Consider the following 26,512-nt stretch of genomic DNA (forward strand, 5'->3'; position numbering starts at 1 on the left):
GTTGAGTGTCAATTACAATGAAATCAACGAGAAAATAAAACTTGTCTACCTGGATAAGCACGTCCTCCATAATACCACGAGGTATTTTTGTGGACCGATCTGCAAGCTGTAACACCACTGGAGTTGGGTGTAATTCTCCCAGTCCAAGTTTCATGAATACTGAATAAGGCAACAGATTTACACTAGCTCCTAAATCCAACAAAGCATTCTCAATTGTGTGGTTCCCTATACTACATGAGATAGTGAGGGAGCCTGAGTCTTTGCATTTTAAAAGAATTTTATGTTGAAGTATAGAACTAACGCTTTATGTTAAAAATGCCTTCTTTTGAACATGCATATTTCTCTTTTTAATACAAAGGTCTTTAAGAAACTTGGCATAAGATGGAACTTGTTTAATAGCATCAAGCAAAGGGATGTTAACACTTACTTGTTTGAAGATTTCAAGAATCTCACCTGTGGATTTTCCCTTTTTTCCTTTAGCTAACCTCTGAGGAAATGGAGCCTTGGGAACATATTCTTGTGGGTTGGTTTCTTCTTTCTCCCCCGGTGATGAGTCGTCAACATTTACAGGTACAATTTGATTTTCTTTCGTCACCGGCATCTCTACTTTGTTGTCGACTTCTTTTCCTTTTCGCAAGGTCATGACTGCTTTGACCTCTCCATGCTGCTGTGGTGAACCGGTACTTGCTTCATGCACTCCTTTAGGATTAGGCACTGGTTGACTTGGAAACTTACATTTCTCAACAGTCATTGCCAAGGTCTGAACTGAAGAAGCAAGTTGTCCCACCATCTTCTCGAGGCTTGAAACTGATTGGGTTTGTGAGTTGAAGCCCGCTCTCAATTCATTTCGTAGTCCATCAATGGTGCGGTTCTGTTGCTCAATCGTGGAGTGAGTAACATTCCTGAAATTCTGGAATGCATCCTCCCATGGTCTGGGTTGAGAGTGATTTTGGTTCTGATTGTATGGTCTAAATGGGGGCTGAGAGGCTTGAGGAATTTGAGGAATTGGTTGCATTGATGGAGCTGGAGCTGCTGGTCCATTCTGTTGGAGTCCTTGAGACCATGAAAAATTGGGGTGGTCTCTCCATCCAGTGTTATATATGTTGGAGTATAGGTTGTAATTAGATGGTTTTCTCATTACACCTATGGCATTGGCTTGATCTGAGTATGAGTCATGGTCATGTGGCTCTGTTGATTTAGCAGTCGATAACGATGTTATTTGTCGAGAGAGACCTTCAATTGTCGCTTTGACTTCTTTAATTTCTGAACTTGACTCGCCAATGTGAACCTCATTTACTCCCTTATTTCTTCTAGTATTCCTGAGTGATCGACTCCATTGTTGGAAATTATCCGCTTGTCGCTGGAAGAATTCCCAAATTTCTGATGTACTTTTTAACATTAGCTCTCCTCCACTTGTTGCCATTAGCCATTCTTGCACATTCGGCAATAATCCCTCCAAAAAGTATTGGCATTGGTGCCATTTCTCATACCCATGATGTGGACACTTCAAGAGTAGCCCATTGAATCGCTCCCACGTTTCGAAAAACTGCTCGTCATCTCTCTGGGTAAACTCCGAGATTTCCCTGCGAATAGCATTGGTTTTATGCACTGGAAAATATTTATTCAAAAATTTTGTTACCATTTGTTCCCATGATGCAATACTATTAGCAGGCAATGTATTAAGCCATGAACGAGCTCTATCTTTTAAAGAAAATGGGAATAGTCTAAGTTTAACATCATCGTCTGAAAAATTTTCATATTTAAAAGTTTGACAAATGGCGTGAAAATCATTCAGATGATTATATGGATCCTCATTTTCTACGCCATAAAATGTGGGGAGACAATTTAGCACACTAGGTTTTAATTCAAAACTCCTAGCAGCTACATTTGGGTATCTTATGCATGATGTGCTTAAATTTGCTAAAGGACTGAAATAATCCTTAAATGGCCTCTCCTGTGGTTCTTGTAAATCCATTCCAAATTTATTTTTAATGTACCTGTGTGTGCGAAGTATTTTTTCTAATTCAAGGTCTATAGGTTCAAGATTAGGTAATAATGACCTACGACCATGCATGCAAAACAAATAAAAATAAAGAAGAGGGAGAAATTACGATACTAACCTTATTGCGCTATTACAACCTTTCTATAAAAATACACAAAAATAAATACGTGAAATAAATTAACTAAAAATAAATTAATAAGATAAAAAATTACAAAGAAAAATAAATTAAAAATTAAATTACAGAATTTTAAAGAAGAGAAAAATAAAAGAAATACCAACCTTTAAATGTAGATTCACTCTTTTTTTTAATAACAAAAAAAAATACAAGAAAACAAATAAAAGAAATTATTCACAAAAATTAATTCTATTAATTAAAATTACTTACCTCCCCAGTAATGACGCCAAAAACTTGTTGTGCAAATTTTAATGTACTCGCAAGCACACGAATCTATTGTAGTATACACTAATGGTGACGAGTGTCGATCCCACGAGGAGGTGGATTTTAATTGTGTGTAGAATTAATTTTGTAAATAGGTGATTGGATTTGTGGTGGAAATGATTTGGAATATGCTAAAACTTAAATTAAAATGGCGAGAATAAATTCTAAAATTGGAATTGAAATGATGAGAATAAATTGAAGAGAAATCTATTGAAATGACGTACTTGAGTATCTGGATCCGTATCAACATGCATCATGGGCTAAATAATCCTTATTAATGCCAATTAAATCATGAGGGGGGAATCCACACCTCATGAACCACGCTCTAATCAATATAGTGCTAAGGGTTTATCGTGCCAAATAATAATAACCTTGTACTAGAGGGCCGGTGAAACCAAGACGGTACTAGACAAGATTAGTATTATTTGTCGACGAGAAGTCAAAACATCCATAAAAACTAGAGGGGAAGAGAAAATAAATTTACCAAATAAAGCCCATGACACATGTTGAGACTTCACCTTCAACCCAAACTTGAAAGAAAATTAGCCATTCATAATTGAACTAAGGGCAAAATGGAAATTTATTAAAATACGAAGAAAATACAAGATGGAGAAGGAATTACAGAAAATGGATCTCAAAAATGGATTCAGAGATATCAAATTAGGGGGGAGAGGCCCCCTTTTTATAGATACATGGAGTAAATCATGGCCATCGGATTAAAAACAGTTTGGACGCTCAGGATTGCGTCACATCATCAGTCAACAGTACGCGGTTTGACCACGCGGATGAACAGTAACACGGTTTGACTCGGGTGAACAGTGATGCGGTTTGGTTGAAAATAATCCTGTGTGATGCATGTACCGTACGCGAGATTTTTGGTCCACTGATATACTGCCACGTCACCATCAACGATACATAAGAATTTTAGTCCAATAGGATCGTGACACCTCATTAATCAATGCCACATCATCGGTCAATGCCACATCATCGGTCAATGCCACATCATCAATCCGTCTATGTGAACAGTGCCGTGAACAGTAACGTATACAGTACCGTACATGTGAATAGTACTGTACATGTGAACAATGCCATTTTTTCTTTTATGCTCCTCCTAAGGTTTTTGACTATCCTGAGTTCAAAAGTGATGTCTGTTTTGCCATCTGATCTCTCGTTTATTGTGAAATGACTACGATACCCCTAAAATACATAAAATACTTAATTAAAATAAAACAAACGGAATTAAATTAAAAGAAGGTTAAATTCATAAAAGTAAAGATTTTGTAAGACTTGAAATGTAAAATGACGGTTTTCTCCTTTATAAATATGCATTTTCTAACACTCAACAGAGCACATGAAGACTCTTTCAAGAAAATTTGTTATGATTTTGTTATTTCATTTTTTAGATTGTAAAATGTAATATTCATGTTTCTAACTTTGGGGATTTTGTTTAATTTATTCCATTGTTAACTTTGTTCCTATGAAATTTATTGTTTTTATAGCTTATGTAACTTGCATTCTGGGGCTTGTTCTTTTTAACTTGTTGATGATAAAAATATTCTAGATTTAGAGCTAAGGCTGAGTTGAAATAACTTTATCGAATGCCTGTATTGCCTAATTGAAAGGGTGATTATGCTGAATAACCAAGCCTTAAATAGTCTTATTTAACCACAAGTCTTTCACAAGATCATGTATTATGTTGTAGTAGAATTTTCATACCATTATCTCTTCTGATGTATAGTTATTTGATTGGTCTAATTCTTAGGAAGCAAGATTTGGCAGAGGCTAATGGTCCTAAACTATCTACTGCTTTTAAATTATCTTCTTGTGTGCATGGTTTGCTTCCTACTCTTTAGATTTATAAGTAATTTCTAGTTTTTGTTCAATAGCTAAATGGAACAACGAGTACCATAAGCTCCTAAATCAAGATTTTAAAGCAAAGATGAAGATATAATACACGTGCAATCACTTTTGGATTTGTATCATGATGGGATATTTTACTCTGATAACAACTTTAGAAGTGGTTACTTGAAGGTTCTTAAGACTGCTTTAAACAAAAAATTACTTGAATGTGGTATAAAGGTTGAGCCATATTGAATCTTGAGCCACATATTGAATCACGTATAAAGACTTTAAAGATGTAATTTCAAACTATACATGAGATGTTAACCAAACTAAATTGTAGTGACTTTGGTTGTGACCTAGAAAAGAAAATCGCAACTGCAGAGAAGGCAATGCAAGATACTTATATTCAGGTACTTTTTTTATATTACTTTGAATTATTTATGTCTGGGGTCTTTTTTTGTTTGTTAGATATTATGTATTCTATATTTGTTAAGATGTTGACTGTTGGCAACTTGTATAGTTAGCATCTTTTGTTAAAAGAGTTTTTACTTTTCTTCTTTGAATTGATTGTCATTATTTAGTTAATGTGAACTGTACATGGGATGTTCCATTCTTGTAATCATTGAATGGAAAATGAGAATTTTTGCATGTGAATCGACATATATGGTATCAAATGCTGTCACTAAAAAATGACTATATATTATGCACATGAGTTAAAAAAGAAGAAATTATTTGAATTATTTATTGATAACTCTATGAAATGAGAGTTATCATAGTATTTCTAGGCTTAAACTAGCATTAACTTATAAAGTAAATGATAAATTTTTATCCTATTCTAATTACATGTTACATAAGTATCTATTTATAACAATTTGATGTGTTTCATGAGATTTTGTACTCTCATTAAGTGTATTATTGTAGATGACTCAAAAACTCATGCCTTGTTGATGGATGCTGAGAAGAAGAACTGCATTGCTACAATAATAAGCCTGCAAAAAAATGATAAAAAAAACTAATCTACATATGAACGAAAGCAAGTCTGAACCAGAGGGAATACTATAGCAATTGCTACAGCAACCCAAGATGAAATACAGACAAAAATTGTCTAGACCGTCACATGCTAACAGATAAATTCTACTGCAACCGTCACTACCCTGCCACTGTCATGTGCAGACAAAAACAGTGACAAGCAGCACAAAAAAGAATGTGGTCCTAAAATGCCAAAAAAGAACAAATGTCTTCATGCTTTTTGATTGCCTTAATTCTAATATATAAAAGGGCACATTTTAAGGAAATATAAGACATGACTGACAGAGGCAAAAAGAATACAGGAAGAGAGAGTTTAGAGTTGCAACAGAGGAAATCTTCATGGAGAAAAATGAGAGATATTTGAAAATAAAAGCATGACAATTGAAATCTTTTGCATCTCAACATTTTCATTTTATTTGATTGTTTTGTTCTCTCTTTAATGATATATCTAATGGCAAACACTTGTGTAATTACTGTTATAATGCTCATCATAAGCTAAACCTAAAGTTAGTTGGGTTTTGAATAAACTTAATGGTTATTTGACTTACATATGTATGTTGCTTAGAATCTGCTGTAGCACTTTGTTTTAATTTTACTTATTGTAATTTTCTATTTCGGTTGACTACTTATTTAATGGATATTAACTAAGAAGAAGCCTCAAAAGGTCTGATTTAGTGGAACAAATTAAGACAATACTGTTAATATTTATGTTTCTATATTGTTGATCTTGATGATTACAAACAAGATTAAGAATGATTAATATTTTAAGCTTAAATGGTAAGGGGAGCTTACAATTAGGCGGAGTAATTTGTGCAATCATTTTTTAAATACATGAAAAGTTTTTCATCATCAAAAAGGGAGAGATTGTTAACATTTATGTATCCATAATGTTGATTTTGATGATAACAAACAAAATTAAGAATGATTAAGTTTTTAAAAACTCAAATTATTTTTTATACATTTTAAATAAATAATTATTTTCACATTATAAAGGTTTTATATTTAATGGAAAAATGATCTTATAAAATTGGTTTTTTTTCAAGTTGATGGTCTAATTGAAAGAGTTTTGAAAACTTTGAAATCAACAAGTATTCCTTGAAATTTTGGAGAGTGACTTATTTGAAACGTTTCATAGTGTTTTGAGTGATATCATAATTTCATAAAGTTTTGGGAATAACAAGTATTGTTTAGAAATTCTAAAATTGGACCTTTATGAAAAGTTTTTTGACGTTTTAGGTCATAGCGTAATTCTATAAATTTTTGGGTCAAAATTATAATTTTAGAAAATAGTTCACTATAGCAGTCATTGTAGCAAGCGGCTAACCAGATTTGACAAGCGATAGACCGAATTTTGGGCAGTAGCTTACTAGAATGAAAGTGGCTAACCGAATTTCGAAAGCAGCATGCCAGATGTTCTAAAATTTAAATATTTGCTGTAATGGTAACATAAAAGCGGCTAACCAGATTCCAAAAGCAACAAGTCGGTTATCATCAGAAAACTCATAACGGCTAACTTTTGGGTTCAAATTATATAAACTCAAATCCAATTTATTTTTGGTAATATTGGCAAGCATAAACAAGTGCACACAATATATATTGAGCTTCAATTTCGCAAATCATCATAAATTAAAATCTTCATTGAGCTATCATTTGTATATCCACTCTAAAAGAGAGTTGTTTGTTGTAATTTTCATTTCTCATCAAATTGTGAGTGTACAAGTGTGAGAAACACTTGGGGTGAAGAGATTGGAGAGATAATCTCCTGATTGTCAAAGTCCATTGACACCTTGGAAGTCAATTGTAAAAAACTTGAAGCCTTGGGAGACTTGGATAGTGAAATCCTCAAGCCGAGTGAGCTTGGAGGCGTGGACGTAGGTGGGGATTGCCGAACCACGTAAAAATCATTGTGTTTGTTTTCTCTTCCCTTACTATTTTATTATTGAGCCTTATTGAATTTATTGTTTTTTATTTGATTAAGGCAATAGATTAAATTATTGTTCAATTTGTTTAGTTTAAATTTTAAAAACCCAATTCATCCCCCCTCTTGGTTGCCTAGTTAGTATTTCAAATACATAGTTTTAGATTAGGTTTCTCAAGTTGAGTTAATCTCGATTTGAATAGGTTCATATTTGATTAAGATTAGTGAAGAACTAGACATAGGGATTCACCTTGTAAGGCAATTAGAATCTAAAATGTATAATGTTATATATGATGTTAGTTTAATAACTAGTCACTGTTAGACTGCATATAAATAGAAGATATCCAAAATCCGACAGCTGAGGATGCATTAAAAATTATGTCCAGTGCTGTAGTAAAGGTTGTAGCAACTATGCATCAATTAAAAGATAGTCAATAACCAGTAAATGAGTTTAGAACCCAACTACCTCTTTGTCATTGAGTATATTTTTATATTTGACTTTAGCTTCTCTTTATTGCATTCTATTTACTGCATTTTTAATTTCAATAGATTTCTCATCTCATCATTTATTTTGTTCTATTTAGTTTATTAAAATTGCACTGTTAAGATTGCTGTAGCAATTCCTATAACTTCAATTTATATGGAGACGATCTTGGTACTCATCATTCTATTACTTATTGTGTACACTTGCACATTAACAACCCTTAACACACCACTAATCCTCATGCATAAATATGTGGACTGTGATTGTGAAGTAAAAGAGGAGTTTCTGGAAATGCACCTCAGATTGGATATTGGTATAAATGAATGATTCTAATTTTTAACTTAATTATTATTTGTCATCACAAGTTTGATGTATTTAAATAATTGCATAGTCATAAAGAGGCAATAAATTTCAAGAATAAAGCATTCACATTTTATGAAGATTTGTATTTGATTTATGGTAAAGATCATACAACTGGAAAGAATGTAGGTGCACTTGCAGATGCTATAAAAAATTTTGAGAGAACAAAAGTGAGCAAAGAAATTGAATGAGAGAGTTTGAATTTTGAATGTGTGGGATGATCTGGATGATAGTATGTCTATTTCACATGCTCCAAAAAAGTGTCCAACAACTTCAAATAGCTCATTAGTAACTGAAGATTCAGAAGAGAGTGGAAAGTCATTTAAAGAGCTAACAACTCTTTTTATCATGGAAATGAAAGAAACTTCTATTCGAGCTCTATGGCAAGAAATTAATGACAAATAAGTAGGATTGAGTGAGGAGTTGAAGAAGATTGATAGTCTTACAATGGTAGAACACCTCAGAGTTGCCACTTTAATTGCTTGTGATAATGCCTCACTCAGTTTTTTTTTTTAGTTTTTGTGATGAGGAGAAAGAAGCTTGGGTCAAACTTTTCCTTAGCGATGAATTTAAATAATTTTAAGCTTGTTATTGTTTTGATGACTTATATTAGGTCTATTGTTGTTTTGATGCACTCATTTTATGCGTATTATTGTTTTGATATACTCATTTTCCGCTATATATATATATAATCATGAATTTTTTGGGCACTGACATTACAAAAAAATGGTTTATAAGTTGACAAAAGTTTAATATTGACATTAAATTATATTTAATTACTAATATTTACAATTTAGTATTTAAAGTAAAGGGCAAATTTATCCAAAAATAAAAATTGTAATCCCTTTCCCAATGAAAATTTATGTTAAACCAAATAATGAAATTTAATTTTCTTATTCCGCTTCTCCATGTTCTTCTCCATTCCCTTTCATTTCTTTCCTCTTCTCTCCTCCCATTTCTTCAAACCAAACATCACTAAAGAAAAATCTGAATTCCTTAATACATCATATATTGAATTTCTGTAGAAATTAATTTTGAGTCTCCTTAAACAAAAGAAATCAATGAGGATTTTAAATTCACCTCATTTTTCTCATCCTTTCCTGTCAACCAAACATGGCCTTAGTGTATCCATACATATCCAATTGGCTTCTTGTTCATTATGGCAGTTTCATATTTCCTGTAGCATTGCTTTCAACCTACTAGATTGGTACCATTGAATTACAATGGACAACTTGTTTAGCATACTCTGCCTGTCAACTGGAAAACTAGTTTGAATAAGAGTGAGCATGCGTTAGTTTAAATCCAGGTTGGGTAAGGCCTAGTGGTTAGAATCCAAGTCTCATAATTGTGAGGTCATGAGTTCGAGCCCCCAGAACGAATTGTGGGGGTTAATTTCCTTCTTCAATTTGAATGAAGGTAGTCCTCTCCCTTTTGAAATATAAGTGGAGTTGACGTAATGTGAGTGGAGTGGATGTCCCTCGAATATTAGAGGGGGTTAAAATATGGATTGTGCTATATAAGAGTTGTAAATTAGTCCCAATAATTATTTGATTGTAAATATCAGTATACTAATCTCATTAAATATGAGTTGTAATCTGAGCATTAGTCTCATGTAATTAAAAAAATAAATTGGTAAGGCAAGTGGACAACCCCAATCTAAATCCAAAAATTTGGGGAATAATGATAATTAACCCCCTCAATTTATCTCACCAACTCCTACTTTTAATTTAATTTATTTTAATTGCATAATTACCCTAATTAAAATATTTATTATTTCATCTTCTCTCTCACATCTCTCTTAAACCTCAGCATCCCCGCCACTTATCTTTTTCACCACCAAATTCACCATCACCGTCAATTAGAGAGGATTTCCTAACTTCCTATGAGTCTAAAGAGGTGTAATTCCATCAAGTTAATTTGTCCCATAATTGAAGAAACTTAACTTTAATATCTTTGAATCAATAAAAAATGTAATCTGACTAATTTCTTTTCTTTTTTTTTAATTCTCTGTTGTTTATAGCAATGATCAAGCACCAGAGACCAAGAGGAGAATAAAAAATAAAAAATAAAATATATGATGAAAATTGTACCGATCATTGTGATTCACTACACTATTTTCTCACTTATGTTTCTATTGCATCTCCCATTTGAGTCTGAATCCCTCAATCCAGCTTCTCAAGAATTTTACTTCTGAATATTGTCCTTAATCAATAGTACTTAAATTCAATTAGAAAAATATTTTGGATAATTGCATGTTGACTTTGGATCGTGGGTTATGTTTTTGGAATATCTAATTAACTGGGTATTAGTTTTATTATAGTAACTAGGAAATAGAACTGCGCTTTGCGCAGCTTTGAAAATATCAAATTAAAAATTAAAAATTTGATGAAATTCAAATTTTCTAAGACATCGTTCTAATCTCTTCTCAAAAGGAAGATTAATCAAGTTAATTTTGTATGTTTATTTCAATAATAATAACGATCGCACATAATAATAATAATAATAATAATAATAATAATAATAATAATAATAATAATTGGCACCTAACGACGCTGAGGCTCATGAGCATTCCACAAAATATAAGTTTCAATTGCATCGAGCCCTCCATCCTTTGCCTTCTGTATAAGATCTGGCCACATCTGCACAAATATAACGCATATAGAAATAAATCATATCAAATTTTACATATTTTAAGAATAACAATGTTGTTGGATCCAAAAATATTGCCCATAATTTTTCCTAAACATGAAAGCGCACCGTTTTGAATGTGGGATTATGTTTGGCTTGTTAGGAAAAAAAATTAAGATAATATTTTCGCAGCAAAGTACCTTTTTTTTTTGGGTTAAAAGAAGAAGAAAATGTGAAAGTGCAAGTGATTTGAGAAATTGTAAATTAATTATTTGCATACAGTACTTGTGGACTGCTGCGAAAATATAATGAATTGCACCAGAGAAGATAACTCGTCATTCTCCATTAATTATAATGGTAGTTGCATCATAATCGACTTGTGTTGCTGATGATGACAAGCAAATGAAACTTAAATTTAGAATAAGAAGAATTAGGCCATAGTGGCATTGTTGAGGGAAAATGAAAGAACCTTTCTTCGTATGTTAATTAATTAATGTATTTTAAGCCACTAAAGTTTAATTGCTAGCATAATAAAATTTGAAGAAGCCAAAAAACACTAAATAAAAGGTTGCATAATTAAATATGAGATTATGGCATTAAAATTAGGCCCTTATGGCATTGTTGAAGGAAGATGAAAGAGCCCCTCTTCCTATGTTAATTAATTGATGTATTTTAAGCTACTAAAGTTTAATTGCTAGCATAATAAAATAAATGAATGTTTCAAAAGATTTATAATTAATTATTATTCATGGTTACATATTGTTGGATTTTAATAGAAAGACGAAGAGACATTAAAATTATTAAAATTAAACTTAGGCCCTAGTGGCATTATTGAGGGAAGATGAAAGAACACCTCTTCCTATGTTAATTAATTGATGTATTTTAAGCAACTAAAGTTTAATTGCTAGCATAATAAAATAAATGAATGTTTCAAAAGACTTATAATTAATTGTTATTAATGGTTACATATCGTTGGATTTAAATAGAAAGAGGAAGAAATAATGATGACACAAATCTTAAATATTTAATGTTTATAGAGTTTGAAGAAGCCAAAAGACACTAAACAAAAGATTGAATAATTAAATATGGGATTATGACATTAAAATTGGGCTCTAATGGCATTGTTGAGGAAAGATGAAGGAACCTTCATTCCTATATTAATTAATTGATGTATTTTAAGCCACTAAAATTTAATTGTTGGCATAATAAAACAAATAAATATTTCAAGACTTATAATTAATTATTATTAATGGTTACATATTGTTGAATTTAAATAGAAAGAGGAAAAGACATGTAATCATTTATAATCTAATAATTATTTTCTATTTTTAATATTTTGTAATGTAATTATTTTTTAATTTCAACCAATTTATTAGATAATAGAGAATATGAGAAGATTAGAAATGGTGATGTCACATCACCTCTTGTAGTCCCAACTTTATATATATATATATAGATATATAGATTAATTGATGTATTTTAAGGCACTAAAGTTTAATTGCTAGCATAATAAAATTTGAAGAAGCCAAAAGGCACTCAACAAAAGGTTGCATAATTAAATATGAGATTATGGTATTAAAATTAGGCTCTAGTGGCATTGTTGAGGGAAGATGAAAGAACCTCTCTTCCTATGTTAATTAATTCATGTATTTTAAGCCACTAAAGTTTAATTGCTAGCATAATAAAATAAATGAATGTTTCCAAAGACTTACAATTAATTATTATTAATGGTTACATATTGTTGGATTGAAATAGAAAGAGGAAGAAATATGTACAAAGAATATCCACCAATATTTTAGATATTTTAGATAATAGAGAATATAAAAAGATGAGGTTGAGGGAAGATGAAAGACCCTCTCTTCTTATATTAATTAGGTGATGTATTTTAAGGCACTAAAGTTTAATTGATAGTATAATAAATTTTGAAGAAAAAGACACTCAACAAAAGGTTGCATAATTAAATATGGGATTATGGCATTAAAATTAGGTCTTAGTGGCATTGTTGAGGGAAAATGAAAGAACCTATCTTCCTATGTTAATTAATTCATGTATTTTAAGCCACTAAAGTTTAATTGCTAGCATAATAAAATAAATAAATATTTCAAAATACTTATAATTAATTATTATTAATGATTACATATTGTTTAATTTAAATAGAAAGAGAAAAAAAAGTACAAAGAATACCACCAATATTTTAGATGATAGAAAATATAAAAAGATGAGGAATGATATATATTAATAAAGTTACTATTTATTAAATGAGTTAAATACAATCAAATTAATTATGAGAAGATGAAAAGCTAAATCTAAAAAAAATTCTCTATTTATGAGATAATAGAGAATATACAAAGAAGCAAAATGGTGATGCCACATCACCTCCTCAAGTCCTAACTTTATAAATGAAAAAACCTCTCTTCCTATGTTAATTAATTCATGTATTTTAAGCCACTAAAGTTTAATTGCTAACATAATAAAATAAATAAATGTTTCAAATGACTTATAATTAATTATTATTAATGATTATATATTGTTGAATTTAAATAGAAAGAGAAAAAAAAGTACAAAGAATATCCACCAATATTTTAGATATTTTAGATAATAGAAAATATAAAAAGATGAGTGATGATATATATTAATAAAGTTACTGTTTATTAAATGAGTTAAACACAATCAAATTAATTATGAGAAGATGAAAAGCCAAATCTAAAAAAAAAAATTCTCTATTTATTAGATAATAGAGAATATACAAAGAAGCAAAATGATGATGCCACATCACCTCCTCAAGTCCTAGCTTTATATAGATATATAGATTAGATTTGTTTTTTTGGATCTAATTATTTTGTCATCTTAATCTTATTATTTAATTTTTATTTCAATTAAAAAAACATTGTGTTTTGAAATTTTAATTTGGTGGCAATGGTGATAATGAACTTAGAGGTGATGAAGATAAATGGTGGGGCGAAAATAATAATTATTTTTAATGAGAGTAATGTAAGAAGTTAATTAGGTTAATTGTAAGGTAGGGGTTGAAGAGATAAATTGAGGGGGTTAATTATCACTACTGTTATGAAAATTATCCGAATCCGTTAACGCTGAACTATCCAAAAATTTATTCAATAAATAGGTTTAGTTTAACTTGAAATTAATTTGTTCTGAGTTTAACATGCCCTCTGTTGTATACTATATATGCATAAAATGCAAAAATCTGCTAATGCTGTGTCGATCCAAAGTATGCATTTAAGAAACGATAAACTTCTCACTCAGTGTACATTTTGAAAAATAATTATTTATTTATTTATTGAAGTTTGGATTAAGATGAGAAGCCTCATCTATTAAATACTAACCCCTTTTTTCTAATTTATTACTCGAACTAGGGTAACTCCGAGCTCAAAAAACATTAATGGCCAGCCAAGCTACGCCTAAGGACATGCTCAGAAAATGATTTCATCAGAAGATTTGGAGTAAATTAAATAACAAACTTCCCCTTGACCTATGCTCAGCCGTGATTATGGTCTGTTCTATGGTGCTTGTTCTTTTAGCCACCACATGTGCATCCCTTTTCCCAGTTTGATCTGTGCTGGTTCACATGTGACAAGATAGGATTTCATGGTGCAAATTCGTCACCTATATATTCTATGTATGGGACCCCTGGATACAAAGTTATGCATTATAGATGAAAGAGTTAACAACTTGGCTTCGCATGGGTAGTAGGAAACTTTTTATTTTAGATGAGTGCTCACAATCGTAGTGTTGGGAAAATCTTGCCATCTGTTACTACAGATTTCACACTAAGCACTATCGTATTGGTTCATTCAAACACTTCTGCTAGAATTTGGATCCAGCGCTTATTTTTCATAAAATTCTGTCACCCATGCATTTATACCAATCATCAGCACAAAGTTTAAATCACAATGAATATTAATATGTCAATAAATGAGCGTGTACATTTGAACACCACTAAAACGAAAATAGGGTTATTATTCTATAATACCACTCTAGCACATAAAATAACAGCATTGTTCATGTTACAATATTATCGTTTCTTTTGGTGGTATCGATCAAATGTCATTATTTTACGAATATATAGCTTACACCAAGATTTATGCAACATATATTGGCATGGTTTACTTTTAATTTTTCAAATACAATTTTAACAATACTGACTTATATAGTTAGGATTTTGATTAGGTGCGTGCAGTCGTACACTATAAGGTGTGCAGTTGCGCGTGTAGTTATTTATCATTAGGTCTCGCACTATAAGATGTGCAGTTGCACGTGTAGCTATTTATTATTAGGTCTCTCATTATAAGGAGTGCAATTGTGTGCGTAGCTATTTATCATCAATAGAGCTATGTTGTGGGGCCTACAACTGCATCAATGGACACCTATCACATTTGCAGTCGCAATTAGATCGTAACTTATATAGTTATGTACTTATATGCAGCTCAAAATAAAATATGAAATACAGTACTGCTACTTTTGATGGCTTGCTAATACATATTAAATGCTCTTATTCTTTTTTGTTAATCGAGTCTTAAATTGGGGAAGATTTAGGGAATGGTCGGGGGCCATTGTAAGTTTGTAACCTCTCAAGGCCTTGATGAGCCGTAGGGATGGTAAAATCCTCCAAAGGTTTGGGGTCCCATGAAGTCTCACTTTAAATAGAGAAAATTTTGAATAATTTTTGGAGAATTGAGAAAAAATAATCCCCAAATTCTTAACGGGGTAGGATTTGGTTTTGTATTTTCCACCCCACCGCCACCCAAATTCCTATTATATACAAATATTTTTTTAATTCTTATTTAATAATCTTTGTTTTATTAAATATAATGTCAATTAATGAATTTTCTTTTTATTTTTATGTAATATAAACATGATATAACTAAAAGAAAACCCTAAAATATAATTCTTTTTCCACTCTAAAACATTGTTATTTTTTTTTCTTTTATGGTGTTGTTCTCTTCAAACATTTTTCAGTTTTGATATCATTTTAAGATATTGTTTTAAACTTTTAGAGTTTTTTTAAATAATTTAAATACTTTATAATATAGTGATAATTTTATTTTAAATCTCTAATTTTTAATTTAATGAAATTATGTTTCTATACCTACTATAAAATAGGTAAATTGGGAATGAGGTGGGGATGTGGAAATCATTCTCCATATGAGGATTCTCCATCCCCACCCCACTAAATTTATTGGGGAATGGAAACAAAAAATTTTAGTGGGGTGGGGAATGGGATAGACCTCTCCATCCCAACCCTACCCCACCCCATTGCCTTCCCTAATTAGCCGCATTTTAATTTATGATTTCTAATGTTTGTTCTTTTAATCGATTTCACAGTACATCAACTGAGAAGATTACTCATTTCTTACACAAGCAATAGCAAAGGGAGTTATAATGCTTGTATGTTAAAGTGCTGTCTTTGCTGGGATAATAGAAATGAACTCATGAATCATGCATGATCAGCATTGCAGTATGACTATACCATTTTTGGTAGTCTCTACAGATGACATAAATGACACTAGTTTAAATGCTTTTAATACAAAATAAAAAATTTAGCGGCATTTGAGGTGTTGTTGGTACTTCTTATGTGAGTTGCACTTGTCTTCATCAATTACCAAGTTGGTTTTGTTTGTTATTAAAATATTAAACTTTTAAGCTACGGATATTATGAAAAAAATTTATAACAAAAATTTATAATTTGTAGTAAATGTAACTTTTTAAAAAATAATTTTTCAAAAAATAGTAAAAATCAAGGGTAACTTTAAGTATAGATAAACAAGGTAGTCGCTTCAGACCTCATATTTTGGGCCTCATTTTTTGAGTTTTTTTAATAATTCTCTAATTAATAAAGACTTTTTTAAAGGGTAATTTTTAGCGACCTCCCTTATAGAAAGTATAATCGTAATTACAGAGACCTCCCCTGCCGTTTATACTCAGATTCATATATAGTTAGTAGATGAGGGTAAACTAGTAAAAGCGCATTTAAAATTAAAATAGACAAAAAGTTGCTTTGAAGATATACCCATTGAAACACTCAAAACCATTTTCTCTTTCATCAATCGAAGCACGTATGAACAAGACGATCTTGGATCAGCAAATTTTTATTCATTCATCAAGTTATAGTGCAAGTTGTAGTAATTAGGGAGAGAACTGATGAGGATGGAAAAAGATCCAAGTGTCTTATTGTTAATATTGTGGACAAATTAATTATGTTAACCCAAAGCTGCAATCTGATTTTGTTCTCTCAAATGGAGTCCAAATGCTGAATTCGACAACTGCAAAGAAGCCCGAACAATTTCCATTCCATGCCCTCTCAATGGTCAATGGCCAATTTGTGCACTTACAGGTATCAACTGCAAAGCTGCCCCTGTTGGCGTGGTGGTCGTCAGCACCAAACTCAGATCTGGTCGGCACCGAATGCAAATTTCTCGACTTTCAAATAGCAAGTCGCAAGTTTTATTTTATTACTTGTGTATGATAATATTGCTAGGGATTAAGAGGGTCATGGAACCCATGCAGCCTCTATAGCTTCTGGAAATGAAGTAAAGGATGCTAGTTTTTTCAGAGTGGGACAAGGCACTGCCAGAGGGGGAGTTCCATTGGCAAGAGTTGCTGCTTATAAAGTATGTTCTCCTGCAGGGTGCATAGAACTTTATTTTTTTTGCTGCTATCAAAATCGGAGTTCTGGCGCCAGGGGAAAAGGAAATGGCCCCTTTTCTTTTTTCAGCCTTGGAACAACTGTAGGAGTAGAGCAGAGCTGAGTGTCATCCAATAAATGCCTCCATTTTTAGTCTTTTTGCAGAGGCAAGGGTAGTTTCGACCTATCACTAATCAACTAACGATCAAGAAAAATGACTACAGACGGTAGGGAAGGTCTCTGTAATTACAGTCATATTTTCTATTCAAGTATCAATACGCCAAACTTTAAGGGAGGTCCCTAAAAATTACCCCTTTTTAAATTACGTTTTCATAGGAAATTCTATTAGACATCTATTTAATTAGTAATTATTTTATAATTAAGAATTATTTTTTAATAGAAAATCTATATTTGATAGCCTTTGTGTTAAAGTGATATAGTTATTAATATTATCTAACCAATAATTCATTAATCACTAGTCTTTCCAAAAAAATAAATAAACAAATAAATTCATTACCTTTTCAATTTCCTATAAAAACTTAATTATTTAACTTTACAATCGTTGGCTTTTAATTTCTATTAAAAACCTTATAATTTCAAATTATCAGTAGACGAAAAAAGTTTCTACTCTTCTCTTTTCAAATAAAATTATTATATTCATCGGCTCATTTTAAAAAGAAAAAATAATTTCTTGAGATACAAAGTCCATATCCATTATGTGATCATCATTTCATCATTTCAACTTTTTATGTGCTACTATTCTAAATATTCTATCTAAAAATAATATTATTTTTATTTTTTCTTTGCTTTTGTAATAGTTCTAATAAATGTAAAAAAATAACTTCTTGACTGATTTTTCTAGGTTCTATTTTTTAAAATTTTTAGGATCTTTCTGATTATTCTTGAAATTCAAGAATCAAAGATAGAACAAATTTTGAGCTCTTTTATTTTTTTTTTTTTGAGTTTATTTATTTATTTATTTATTTGTATGGAAGTTGCATAATAAAATGAAACCTCATAAAAAAAATTCGTCTAAGCCCACAAGTGCTCTAAAGCCAGCCATGGTAAAGATATTATAGATTTTTGATCGTATACAAGAATAATATTGAATTATCTTAACTTTTAAGTTCTAATAGCTAATGTTTACTAAAATGTTACAGCCGCGCAACCTCAATATTAAATAGTGTCTAAGACCGTTATTAATCATTGTGTAACTTTTAAGTTACAATTATTGTAAAAAAGTTGAAACTACAAAATAAAAATTAATAACATATGATAAATATGACTTTCAAATAATAATTTTGACAAAATAATAAAAATATTATAGGTACTCAACTTTACTTTTAAGTCACACAATAAGTATTTATAGTATTTTAAATTTTAAAATACAACTGTGCAACTGTAATACCAAGCAGAGCCTAAACGATCTCTCAGGAGAATTTCCCCACCAGATATCCAAAAAAATGACTTTTTCGCTTCTAATAAGGGCTTTTCAGAGTAGATTTTGGATGCCAGCATTCTAGTGAATATGATCAATGGCGGAGCCACATGGGGACCGGCGCTGGTCCTAATATTTTTTAAAATTATTTTGTAATTTCAACTAATGGTTCTTTCTCTCCTAATAAAAATTTTAACTTGTCCCCGCTGGCTTTAAATACTGAAAAAAAAAAGGTTCAAAATTATATTTTATTAACAAAATCACTTTACGTGAGTATATTAAATCTAAAACTAAATAACATTCTAAATGAGTGCGTTAAATCCAAAATTAAATAAACACGCCTGAAGAAAGTCAAATTTTTTACAAAAATTAAATATGCTTCCCCTGGGTTTAATTTCTGGCTACCCTACTTATAATGAATGCATAAACTCATAACGTTCAATTGCAGGTGTGTAATCAAGAACAAAAATTTGGGTTTTGCCCACCCTCTTATTTTTTTTTTATAAAAAATATAAATAAATAAAACAAGCACAAAAGGAAAAGGCCAAGTGATTTGTTTTTAGGTCTGATTGCACATTTGAGGCGGACATTAGAAATCTAAAAGTTGAGACTGTTTGATACTAAAGTGCATGTCACTTGTGCTTTAATTCTTTCGACAAGTGATAGACAAAGCATACACGCTCAATTTCCTTAATCTAACTAGTGGATTAAAAGGGCTGTCACCATTTTTTTTTTTTTTTTTTTTTTTTTGGGGATGAGAGAGGGCCGTCACCTTTTAATTTGATTGAATCTGAACGATGCAATAATGGAACATGTTAATCGAGAATTTATTAGTTGGAAATTATAACGATCAAAATATGGTCTCCCAATGTACCTAATTAAATGGCGTGCATCAAGTGGGTTGACCCTAACCTTAATATAAAGTGCCCTGCAACCTAAGGCAGAGGGAGCTCCACCCACCGTAGCTGCAGCTGCCAATCGAGGAGTCTGATGCGGACGAGATACTCCACAAATCAATGAGATAGTCACAATCTTAATGAACACTTCCATCTAAGAAAACTGTTTTGAATTAATCAAAAGAAAGCTAATTAAGGCGACTTGATTAACAAGTTGAGCTGCTGTTCTCGACACTTGGTGCTTTCCAATATGTGCCTTCCTTGTCATGTATGACGCCTTGTTGTCACTCTCATCAATGAATTCGACTTGGAAAGGCTTCTTGCTTACTTATCAAGCGTATGATAGTAAGAATCTGTCCCATTTTTCAGTAATATTACTGCAAAATATACTTAGACTGACAAAACAACATCTCCTGCTGAGAAGTTGCGAACAATTTGTAGTGAATAAGTGCGGAACGGATGCCTGATGCAAGTGCTTTAGTATTCTTTCCCCATCCAACCTAATAATTGAGATAGCTAGGCTCAAAAGTATGGGAAGCATAACTCTCTCTAATCAGTTAGATTAATTCCCAATAATATGACTTAATGTTACCGATAATCCATCTTAGAATGTTGCTTACAGTGTATTTGGAATTGAAGTTGGACAATTGTACCTTAAAAGTTACGGTGCGCTAAAGTGTTTGGTAAACATTAACTGCTGTAACTTAGAAGTTATGTTAATATGATTTTTCAATTGTACGTTGGAAAATCTATTACATCTTTAATGATTTTGTCAAAATTCTTATTTATAATTTATATTTACTACGTATTATTAATTTTTGTTTCATAATTATAATTTTTTTCTATAACAGCTGTAACTTAAAAGTTACAACACCTTAATTCTAAACAGAACCTTAAACTTGCACGTAATTGAATATTTTAGTCCAACAATTAACAAAGACATGCATTTGCTTAATCTTCTAAAGATTTGGATCATGGTCACATGACATTGCTTAATTGTCACCCAGATTATATTTTGGTGGGAAATAAAGGATATACACAACAGGGAATTACAATAAGGAATTTTTTTTTTCTTTTTTTCTTTTATCTTCTTAGGAGTAAAATAATATTTTTACACTTTTGGAAGGTAAATTAAAAATTTGTCATTTTAAAAAGGGATAACTTTTTGTCAATTTAATTAGGGATAAATTAGAGTCTACCCACTAGTTAATCCTTAATTATGGTAAACATTAATTTCCTATCTACCATAGTACAAGTTCATTAGCCATTTTAACAACATCAAACCTTTGTTAATCCATTCTCCAATCACTCATGGATATTGCATAACCTGGAGCACCAAAGGACTAAGAAAAGTTTGAAAATTTTTAAAAGGGCTTGTCCCACTGATTACAAAGAACTCCAACTCTATATAAATAAAGATTTTAGAGTACTTTCTATTGTATTATACCAATGCATAAATAACACGTGCGCATTTATATTAAAAAATCATCATGTAATTAATAGTTATATTTAATTTATGCATTCATATCATATATGCATTAAGTGAGTGTAATCCTACTTATGAACTGTAACGCCACAAATTCCCATACATATTAAATTATGGAAATTGGGCTTTCATTGAGAATTATGGGTGGCCTATAACCCTTATTTAGAAAGGGGTACTAATTAAATAGAGGTTATTTATGAGATCATTTTGGAAAAGGGCTATTTTTCCTTATTGAATAGGGTTTCTTAAGATCCCCTATAAATACATACTTTTCCCCCTTCCATAACCCTAAGTTCACAACGTTTATCCTTCTTCTCTGCTGCTCTTTACACTCCTACCCAAATCTTAGGATTCAAACCTTTGTTTAGGAGAGACTCAAAGCGACGGGTAAGTTCACAACGTTTATTCTGAACAGCATGAGTATCTCGAATTTTTAAAGCTATATTTTCTGAACGAATTTTCTTATAAAATTTATATTTCTGGAAACTAGACATGTAGGGCTTCTTGATTAAATTTTATTTCATTAAATTCAACTTCGTTTTCAATTTTATACGTATTTTGGAAATAGAAACCACTGCACTGGAAATCCACGATTCCAGTATTGTGATCAGATTCACAAGACTATTTGTACCACCAAATGAACTCAAAAAATTCTGAAAGTTATATGTATGTTAATATATGTGTCTAGGATTCCCAGTTTTAATTTCATAATTTTCTGATTAGTATTTTATTTTATAAAAATCACGGAACCCGTTCTGTTTGGTTTAGATTATGTGAAAACAGTTTCGAATTTGCTGAGAAGTAAATAGTTTTTAAAATGTTTTTGATATCGGATCCTCTTGTAAATTTTACATGGGTTACTCATGGATGTCCAGAATGGTTTTACTTACCGAGTTGACGGCTCACCCCTCGTCATTACTTTTTTGCAGATTAAGTTTCTTTTGAGAGGTGCACTTAGCTTTGGAGTTAATGATTTCCAGTTTCCGTTTGCTATTGAATAAGAGGAGGAATAGACTTGTGTTTCTATTTAGTTACTTTTATTATGAACGTGTAATTTGGAGTTTGAGACTTTTGTTATTATTTTTATATGTCCTCGAGAGAGATTATTTAGTATTTGACGTTTGGATTTATGGATCTATTTGAATAAGAATTTGAGGAATTTCAGTTTGAAACTTATGAGTAAAGATTATGATTTGTGAGTAACCTCCTTCTTCACGTGCTCCGCACGTGTTAGATTTGGGGTGTTACATGAACAGTAAAATCTCTCCTATATAAGACACCACAAACTTGGACAACATTTTCATCTATATCCAATTGTTAATACTTTAATTTTTCACATCTCCTCTTCTTTATTACTTTTTGCCTTCAAGCTAAACACGCAAAAAGGACAATAACTCCAAAATAACACAGGTACAAAGCCCTTTTGTTTGGCATCTCATCTAGATATATATCTGCTGCAATGGCAGCAATAACAAGAGCAGATAGTACTACAAAGGCGTTATGGCGTCGGCGCCTTGGCTCGGCATTACGGACTGCTCTAGCATGCAGCATAGTAGGCTTCACTACCCTGTATAGCCCGGAACATCTCCGGCACATGCCTGCGTTTCCGGCCTTTTCTTATGTGACAACAATCTTGATTCTGTCAGATGCAACACTTGGTGACACACTTAGAGGCTGCTGGCATGCCCTCTATGCCACCATACAAATTATGATCCCCTCAATACTATGCTTGTGGTCAGTGGGACCAGACAGGTTCACCGCCGACGTAGCGGCGGTAGTTGTGACGCTTATGTCTTTTGTGGTGGCGCTGCCAGAGTCCACGCCGTTGATGGCTAAGCGGATTGCATTCGGACAGATTGTGATTGTGTGCGTTGGGACAGTTGTACATGGTGCAAAAACTGGAATTGTCATGCACCCAATTCATGTTGCATCAAGTACTGCACTTGGTGCTTTGGCATCTGTTGTGGCCATGCTGCTTCCATACCCTCGGCTAGCTTACCATGAGGTATCTAACGTAACTGCTTAAATCTCGAATGAGTTTTCTTTTATTTTCTTTTAGGATTCCATCTATTGCATTTTATTTGAGTCTCCATCAAAACCATACATACTTAGTTCTGGATAATGTTGGCTGGCTTGTTTATTTTGCATGCGTTTTTGTTTCTAGGCCATTGTAGGATGATCTAAGCGACCATCGCTTTTGTTCTTAAACATGATGTCAATAGTTTCAGGTTAAAGTCTATGAGATAACACAATCTCGTAAAGTATAAATCCTTAGCTTTTGCATATTTTATCTTATCGAACAAGTCCTAACACAATCTTGTCCATTGCCTTTGATTTTGCATATATTATCACACACAAACGCAAATAATTTTGAAAAATTAACTTTATTTAGTGATTCCTCTTTAAAAAAAAAATACTTAATTTTGAGGGAGCATAAATGACGTAATAGACAGATTGAACCCATATATATATTGTTCCATGTAAGTGCTGTCTCAACAAATTGCTTGCCGCTGCTTTTATGCAAATAGCCCTATTCTTATGCTTGATGCTCAAAATTGTGCAATCCAACTAAGTCTCCCATGTCAGCTCCCGGCCGTCACTCACGTTTCAGGCTCTTCTTTAACTTTTGGCTAGTTGGAAGATAACAAGAATTAATCCGATCTCCAAGAAAAAGATTAGAGATTTGTTTACCCCAATCGCGACGTTCCAATAATAATGTACACCTAATGGTTTGGGACGCAGGAAAATATACACCTAATGGTTTCTATAAGATGATATTTGGCGAGGAGATAGATTCTTTCATGATCTGATTTTTTATCTAAACAGAGGTCTGTAACTGACAACTAATAGAAAAAGAGAAATAAATTATTTTAATCAAACACTTAAGGCAATAGTCATGTATCACAAGATTATTCGGAGCTCGTATGTACCTATGGGATCCCTTATAGTACATACTCTTGTGCAAGTTATATGGTATTGATCTTGCCCTCTAACATGTTTTTGACTTTGCAGGTTAAAAAATCAAGCAAATTATACGCAGAAAATGCTTCGGAGATGTTGAATCACTTTGTCAAGGCCTTCTGTGCCCAAGACAACGCAGCAGCACTTGACTCAATTTCAGAAGCAAAATCCCTCTTTAAAGCAGGGACCAAGCAGCTGCTCAGTATCAAAGACAAACAGGTTAGTGAACATCAACCGTAAAAGCCATGTCTAGTTATAAAGCTATGAAGATCATTTTCCATTGAATCACCAAATAACATTAGCTAAAAGAATAGCTATTTTCTTGTGAACAGGAGGGCATGCTGTGGGAGAGACCTCAAATCAGATTCTTAAAACCTAACTACAAGGACCCCAGAGAGAAATTGCAAGAACTTGAGATCCCAATTAGAGGCATGGAACTGGCCTTAACTTCTTGCCCTTCCTTCCCTGTTGGCATGATTGATGAAGATTTAAGAGATGTTTTACAGAGCTTGAAAGCAGAGATAGGTCTAAAACTAGAACAAGCAAAGTGCTATGCTTCTTTCGATGCGACCACAGCTCCAGAGACACAGAAAAATTGCAAAGACGAATCCCTATGGTCACTCAAAGCCATTTCCTCGACAGAAGATGTGCCAGCTTCATTCTTCTTTTACTGCATAAAGCTGCTCCAAGATGGCTTACCCGTTGCTCCAAATGCTGAGTTCGTTGTAAATGAAACAAGGGAAACTCACACTGAAGGATCAAGTGAATCCCAAAACCAAAATAAATTCAAGTGTAAACTCAAATGGATCAGCAGCAGTCTGTTCCTGTTACCAAGTCTTGAAAGCTTGGTTTTTGCTCTTAAATGCTCGCTTTCTCTTGGTCTTGCTGTGATCCTTGGTTTGATGTATAATAAAGAGAATGGATATTGGTCAGGATTGACGATTGCCATCAGTTTTGCAACAAATCGACAAGCAACATTCAAAGTCGCAAATGCTCGTGCTCAAGGAACAGCCATGGGATCAGTCTATGGGGTCATATGTAGCTTTTTGCTCCAAAAGTCGGTGAATTTCAGGTTCTTGCCTCTGCTCCCCTGGATTATCTTCTCCAGCTTCTTGAGGCACAGCCGAATGTATGAAGAAGCTGGTGCAATTTCAGCAGTTATAGGAGCATTATTGATCTTGGGTAGAAAAAACTACGGCACTCCAAGTGAGTTCGCAATTGCACGAATCACAGAGGCTTCCCTCGGACTAATCTGTTTCATCATTGTAGAAATTCTCTTCCAGCCTGCAAGAGCGGCAACTTTGGCAAAAGCTCAACTTGCACAGAGTTTGCAGGCACTTCAAGATGGCATTAAGGATATAGTTCTTTTTGCCGACCAAAAGGGCAAGGCGACTCCTACAGCCTTGAGAGATAAACAGAAGAGACTGAAATCCCACATCAATGAATTAGATAAGTTCATTGCAGAAGCTGAGATGGAACCTAATTTCTGGTTTTTGCCTTTTCACGGCAGTTGCTATGAAAATATATTGGCATCTTTATCAAGGATGGCAGATCTCTTACTCTTTGTGGCCTACAAAACTGAATTTCTTTCACAATTATCAGAGAGATTTGGAGTTTCCTGGAAACAGATACAAGAGCCGATAAATGATGATCTCGAGCTTTTCAAGGAAAAAGTTGGCCATTCACTGAAATGCTTTGAAGAGGTGATTTTGATCAAGTCGCTTGCAGTACTTGCACCAGAGAGGCAAAACAGAAACATATCTCACGACGTTGAGTCCGGAAGATTACCAAATGAAGATGTGCCTAGGACTCTAAGTCCAGATGAAGAAGAAATTGAGGAAATTTTGAGCTCCTTCCTTCAACATTCGAAGGAAGTTGCTAATAGTATCAACGGTTATGATGGCGAGGAAAAGCATTTAAGCCAAACGGTTCTTGTGTTGAACGGCCTAGGGTTCTGCATTAGTAGTCTGATGAAGGAAACGACAAAGATTGAGAAAGAGATAAAAGAACTAATAAAATGGGAGAATCCCACAAGGAATATTAATTTGTACGAAATTTCCTGTAAGCTGAATGCTACGTACCCAAAATGAATCCAACATAATAATCTCCAGGTAACAGGTAACATAAGGGAGATTATTGAAGACAAATACTCAACTCAACGCCATGTAACTGACGGGGCATGCAAGCCTCTTAGCTAATTGTTAAAAGAAATTCTCACTCCATCAAGTTATCTCTGCAACTCAAATAGTAAAGTTACAGAAAATGAAACAGGATTACAGATCATTTTACTGCTTTAAAGATTTACAGAATTCTAATCCACAGTTGAAGAAAGAAAATAGTGGATGATAAAGTAAACCAGAACATATAAAAATATGAGGATTTCCAC

The 26,512-nt window shown here is 32.5% G+C and overlaps 1 protein-coding gene, 1 long non-coding RNA gene and 1 other non-coding gene across 3 annotated transcripts in view; all 3 read left to right on the top strand.

Annotated features, from left to right (window-relative positions):
- The window catches only part of LOC127898719 (uncharacterized), a 93,205-nt gene that overhangs the window by 63,587 nt on the left and 3,106 nt on the right, over positions 1-26,512 (top strand). The window lies entirely within an intron of this gene.
- LOC127903157 (small nucleolar RNA R71) lies at positions 1,488-1,591 on the top strand. The gene has a single exon (XR_008055876.1). It is a non-coding gene; the product is annotated as a small nucleolar RNA R71 (small nucleolar RNA).
- Positions 22,463-26,345, top strand: LOC102627372 (uncharacterized). The gene is made up of 3 exons (XM_006480705.4): positions 22,463-23,170; positions 24,178-24,345; positions 24,459-26,345. The coding sequence occupies exons 1-3, from the start codon at positions 22,625-22,627 to the stop codon at positions 26,214-26,216; spliced, it is 2,472 nt and encodes an 823-aa protein (XP_006480768.1). The 5' UTR covers positions 22,463-22,624; the 3' UTR covers positions 26,217-26,345.

The sequence above is a fragment of the Citrus sinensis genome, chromosome 6 (genome assembly GCF_022201045.2).
Source record: "Citrus sinensis cultivar Valencia sweet orange chromosome 6, DVS_A1.0, whole genome shotgun sequence".
NCBI lineage: Eukaryota > Viridiplantae > Streptophyta > Magnoliopsida > Sapindales > Rutaceae > Citrus > Citrus sinensis.